This window comes from Drosophila subpulchrella, chromosome 3L, assembly GCF_014743375.2.
Source record: "Drosophila subpulchrella strain 33 F10 #4 breed RU33 chromosome 3L, RU_Dsub_v1.1 Primary Assembly, whole genome shotgun sequence".
Lineage (NCBI taxonomy): Eukaryota > Metazoa > Arthropoda > Insecta > Diptera > Drosophilidae > Drosophila > Drosophila subpulchrella.
The window spans coordinates 11247506-11253055 of record NC_050612.1 but is presented as its reverse complement, the minus strand read 5'-3'; the positions used below and the strand labels follow the sequence as shown (position 1 = coordinate 11253055).

At 41.6% G+C, this 5550-nt stretch overlaps 1 protein-coding gene across 1 annotated transcript; it reads left to right on the top strand.

Annotated features, from left to right (window-relative positions):
- The first annotated feature begins 341 nt into the window (after window positions 1-341).
- Window positions 342-1643, top strand: LOC119555269 (extensin-3). Its single transcript, XM_037866573.1, has 2 exons — window positions 342-383; window positions 471-1643. Exons 1-2 carry the CDS (start codon window positions 342-344, stop codon window positions 1641-1643), a joined length of 1215 nt encoding a protein of 404 aa, XP_037722501.1.
- Window positions 1644-5550: the final 3907 nt, after the last annotated feature.

The following is a 5550-nucleotide window of genomic DNA, read 5'->3' as shown; positions in this document are numbered from 1 at the left end:
CTGGCCAAAATCTGAATTTGTCGCCAAATTTCGAAATTTCGCCCGGAATATGAGGGAGATCGAGATAGACCGTGTGTTTATGGGTGTCGTTCTGAGGGAGCTGCCTGGCCGGCGCGGCAGAGACGTCAACAGCAGCCGGTTAACCAACCCAAGCAGGTTCTGTTTAGTTTTCGGGGCTCCAACGAGAAGCTTCTGCCGTGAAGTCTCTGTGGGCCATCCTGAGGCGCTGAACTATAAATAATGTAGACTTGGCCAGGAAAGGCACAGTCGCAACTCTACCTTCGTGGTGTTGAATTGGTTCTGAGCAAAATGGTAAGATCGCAAGCAAAGGATGGAGGATCATGGATCGAAGCGCTGCACTCGGTGGTGGATACGAATACCGAGTGGGCAGATTGTGGAATATACATACACACCATATATATCTGGGAATATCTAGAGGCTGATCTCACCGCTCTGTGTTCTCTTCCCAGAAACTCCTGATCGCCTTCGCCCTGGTGGCCGTCGCCAGTGCAGATGTCTCGCATCTGTTCTCGCACAGCAACAACCTGCAGGATGATGGCTACCACTATGGCCCACCCCACGCCCCCGTCGTCATCGATGTGCCCTACGTGCCACATGAGTCTGCCCCACCGACGGTGGTCTACGAGGCCCCCAAGCCCAGGCCCACGCCCCCTCGTCCCGTCTACAAGCCCACGCCCGCTGGCGTCCTCAAGGACGATGGCTACCACTACGGCGCTCCCTCCGTGAAGTTCGAGGTCAAGGCTCCTCCTCCACCACCACCAAAGGTTGAGTACCTGCCACCCCCACCCACCAAGAAGGTGTACGTTGCACCACCAGTGTACGTGCCACCCCCAACAAAGAAGGTTGTCTACACCCCACCCCCACCACCACCACCACCAGTGTACGTCCCTCCCCCAACCAAGAAGGTCGTTGTGTACACTCCACCCCCACCACCACCACCGAAGAAGGTCGTCTACACCCCACCCCCGACTGGCTCCCTGAAGGAAGATGGCTACCACTATGGTGCTCCCTCTGTGAAATTCGAGGTGTCTGCTCCCCCACCAAAGGTTGAGTACTTGCCTCCTCCACCCACCAAGAAGGTGTACGTTGCACCACCACCAGTGTACGTGCCTCCCCCAACCAAGAAGGTCGTCTACACCCCACCCCCACCACCACCACCACCAGTGTACGTCCCTCCCCCAACCAAGAAGGTCGTCGTCTACACCCCACCCCCACCACCACCACCGAAGAAGGTCGTGTACACCCCACCCCCGACTGGCATCCTGAAGGACGACGGTTACCACTACGGTGCTCCCTCCGTGAAGTTCGAGGTTAAGGCTCCTCCTCCACCACCACCACCACCAAAGGTGGAGTACCTGCCACCCCCACCCACCAAGAAGGTGTACGTCGCTCCCCCCGTGTACGTGCCACCCCCGACCAAGAAGGTCGTCGTTTACACCCCTCCCCCACCACCACCACCAGTCTACGTCCCTCCCCCAACCAAGAAGGTCGTGGTCTACACCCCACCCCCACCACCACCACCGACCAAGAAGGTGTACGTGGCCCCCAAGGTCGAGTACCTGCCCCCCGTCCAGAAGGGATACAGCTACCCCAACGACCCCCAGCCCTCATTCAACTATTAGGCATCCGAGGCCCATTGTAAATACACAGATTAAGTATTAGCCATATTTGTGAACGAATTGTGAATCAGTGGCTCGGCCTTCCCTTTTGCAGGAAGCCCGAGTCCACTTGAAATAACCGTGAAAATAAAGATCCCCTGAATTTAAAAAACATTTCTTTACTTTTTCCATAATTATGATGTTCAATAGGTTCTAAATATGATAGAAACAAAAAAAATTGTGGAAGGTTCCAAATGTGTCTTTGCAATTAGCGGGAAGAAAATATTTAATAACTTGTTTCGTTATCACTCTTAATGCTAAATTGATTAGCTAATAAAACCAGGCGAAACAGGTGAAAATAAAATATAAATGATTCAAATTGCAATAAAAATCGGTTATACATGTATTTATTGTAGGTGTTATTCTTTCAAATCATTAAAATCAAAATTTAAATAACATAGTAAACGGCAGACATATATCGAAAAGATTTTCCCACCGTCAGTCAATTATATTAATATGAAGTACACACGATATATACCTTTTCTAACCCAATTACACTATTTCTATTTGTGTGTATGAGTCTGTGCTGTGGTATATATTTTTCGAAATGCGGGCTGCGGGGCATGGCTGACATTGTGGTTGCATTTGACCTGATGACCTGGCCCGGACCGCCGGATGTCTGGCGAAAGGAAGACGGCGGTTCCGCCTGCTCTTTCACTCCACTTCCATCCGCTTGTTGAGCCATTTTAAACAATGTTAATTATTCAATTATCAACAGCCAATGCGGCTGTGTCCATGTGACCATGTGTCCTTCCAACTGGCCATGTGTGAGTGCAGGTGCCTGTCTGTGTGTGCGTGACCGTATCCTCCGTCACATTTAGTCCTTGTTCGTCGCGTGAGAGAGTGCACAGCATATGTTGTTCGATTGCAGGCGAAAAACGAGGTGCAAGTTAGGCAGATGCACTGCAAAATATATTGACTTTATTAAAAAAACATTAAAACTCTAAATATTTAATAATTGGAAGTTTTTCAACTTCTATTTTTAGGCAATATATGGTATGTAGATAAGTATTAAAAATCATTTTTTAAAAACTAGAATTTGTATTTAATGATTAATGTATAGAAAAGTTTTTTTAGGACATAAGAAATCTTTACTTTAACATTAACATTATATTTTCGGCAGAATAAGTAGATAAATATTAAAAAATATTATATTTATAATTTGAATTTTGTGTTTATAGTATAGTTAAGTTTCTTTCTTTAAGGGTATTTTCACTGTTCGAACACACACATGTAATTGCGTGACATACACATAGTCTACTATTGTTTGCGTTGGCATTAGGGAAAACGGTTGGTCAAATCGTTAAAGGGCTGATTATGGCATTTTAAACAGTTTAAATTTAAATAAAATTGACCATTTTAGCATGTTGAATTCTTCTTCGAATTGTTATCGAACCTTAAGCAGTAACTGCACTAAATTGAAAACAGAAAAATGTTTTCTGGGTAAATGAAGAATATTTTTAAAAATATTTGAACGCCAAGTTATACAATTTAAAAAACTCAAACGACCCACTTAATTTTCAAATTACTGAGGGATTAAAACATAGAAAAAACATTTACGCCGAGAAGAGATGAGCCCAATCCAAACTATACTAAGTTGTGATAATCGTCTAACAGTTTTGTAGCTTGAAGAAAACGTTCTGAAAAGCAATATTTTTGAATCAAGGCGCCAAGTGTTCTTCCTCTTCATGAACATGAGTCATAATTTTCCTGAGCTGGTAACACCAACATCGTCTTGCTCTTTGACCCCCATTCTGCATAGCAACAACCCCTCACCACTTTCTTCACAACTCCTTTCCCCTTAAGATGAGACAGCATTTTTTCGGTCTGGCAACGCTTGATTCTTTTAATTTCTGAGAAATTTTAAAATATTCTTTTAAAACATTGCATACTTTCCAAAACTCCCTATCTTTAATTTTGAAAGATCCCAGTTGGTATGCTATAGATTTTACTTGGGAGATTTGAATCCTAAAAGTATGCAACATTTTTTAGCCGGCCAAATGTACCGGAATAGCAGAAATGTTAATATAACATTGTTATTATTAATTATCTCTAATGTTTATATACAGTGGTCGGCATAAGTATTTTGACAAAACAAAAGTTAAGTATACTCATAACTTGAATTTACTTCTTGTAAACTATAGGCATCAATGGAAAGGTAATTTCAATGCCGTTTGAATGATAGAATACATTTCTTTACCCATTCAGTATTTATTGAAAAGGACGAATTTGTGTAAATCAACTTTTAAATTTTTTTTAAAAACTTTTTTCCTCGACTTGAAAACTTAAATTTTTTGATGCAAAAAGTTTTTTCAAACAAAAATAATAGTAACTGCAAAAAGAATTTTTCAAAAATCATTTTCCTTATATTTTTTATGATTTTTTGAAGGTGACAATGTCGGAAAAAATTTGTATGAAAAAGAGAAAAATATGGCTCAAATGCCTGTTTTTAAGCATTTTCAAAAATTCATAAAAAATATAAGAAAAATTATTTTTGAAAAATTGTTTTTGCAGTTACTATTATTTTTGTTTGAAAAAACTTTTTGCATCAAAAAATTTAAGTTTTCAAGTCGAGGAAAAAAGTTTTTAAAAAAAATTTAAAAGTTGATTTACACAAATTCGTCCTTTTCAATAAATACTGAATGGGTAAAGAAATGTATTGTATCATTCAAACGGCATTGAAATTACCTTTCCATTGATGCCTATAGTTTACAAGAAGTAAATTCAAGTTATGAGTATACTTAACTTTTGTTTTGTCAAAATACATATGCCGACCAGTGTAGATTCATGGTACATTTTAAAAAGAAGCCGATAACCATATTGTTGGTTCATTGACACCAAATGTTTAAAGCCCCATAATGTGGAAGAAATGTGAAATTTTTGAACGATTCTTGTTTTAGCAATGGGATTATGCTAAAAAAATTCTTTATAACAATGGAATTAAATTAACTGAGAAATATACCTCCTCACTCAGCATTAGCTTCTTAATTCTGTCTTATTCTCACAATTAAAACAAAGGTGAATATAAACTGGCTACCGCTTATTCCAGTTATTAAATTTCAATTGTTCCTGAGTCCACTTTGTTTTGCTTTATTTGAGTAATCAAAAAGTGGGTGTGTCTCCTTTATTCAGATCCCGTTGGCAGCAGGTGGAATTTCCGGCAAGACATAAAGCGGCCTAATCAATGGCCGAATGGCTATGAAATCAATCTTCCGACGTCAACTGAAATGCGATGCTATACTATAATCAAAATGTCAAGTTGGCATGGACAAATTGTGCGATCGGCGGCAATTTCGCAGCCGTAAAAAACTAATGAAACGGAAACGTGTTGAGGCGTTACTTTTAGGCGCTTTATATGCTCTATGGATGGGGCAGGGCTGCATAACTGAATACTTGTAAGACTACATTTGAGAGCCACTCGGATCACGTGGCTGCTGGGGACAAACACTGATCCGTCAGAATCATTAATGCGAACACAAGACGACAAACAAATGCGCCCGAGATAAAAGCAACGCACTGACACTTGACCCCACAAAACAAGTCTTAGCCTTGGCAATGGCGGTGTGGATTGGATGCCGATGTGGTTGGAGATGGAGATGTTGTAGCATATCGAGTGGAGTGCCTGCCTGATCGGTAGCTCCACCAGTTGGCCCAAGACATCGATTCGTTTGTTTGTTTGTTTCGTTTATCTAGGGCCGCTCACTGTTCCACCGCTTCGGTTTATGTATGTTTTAACTTCAGCATAGTCATCACGATCCGCTCTTGGCGCAATTAATAAAATGAGGCAAATGTGGCGAACATATAGAAGTATAAATAGTTTGGGCCCGATCGCCGGCGCCTGCATTCGCTTGAGCATCGTTCCGCTGGCAGC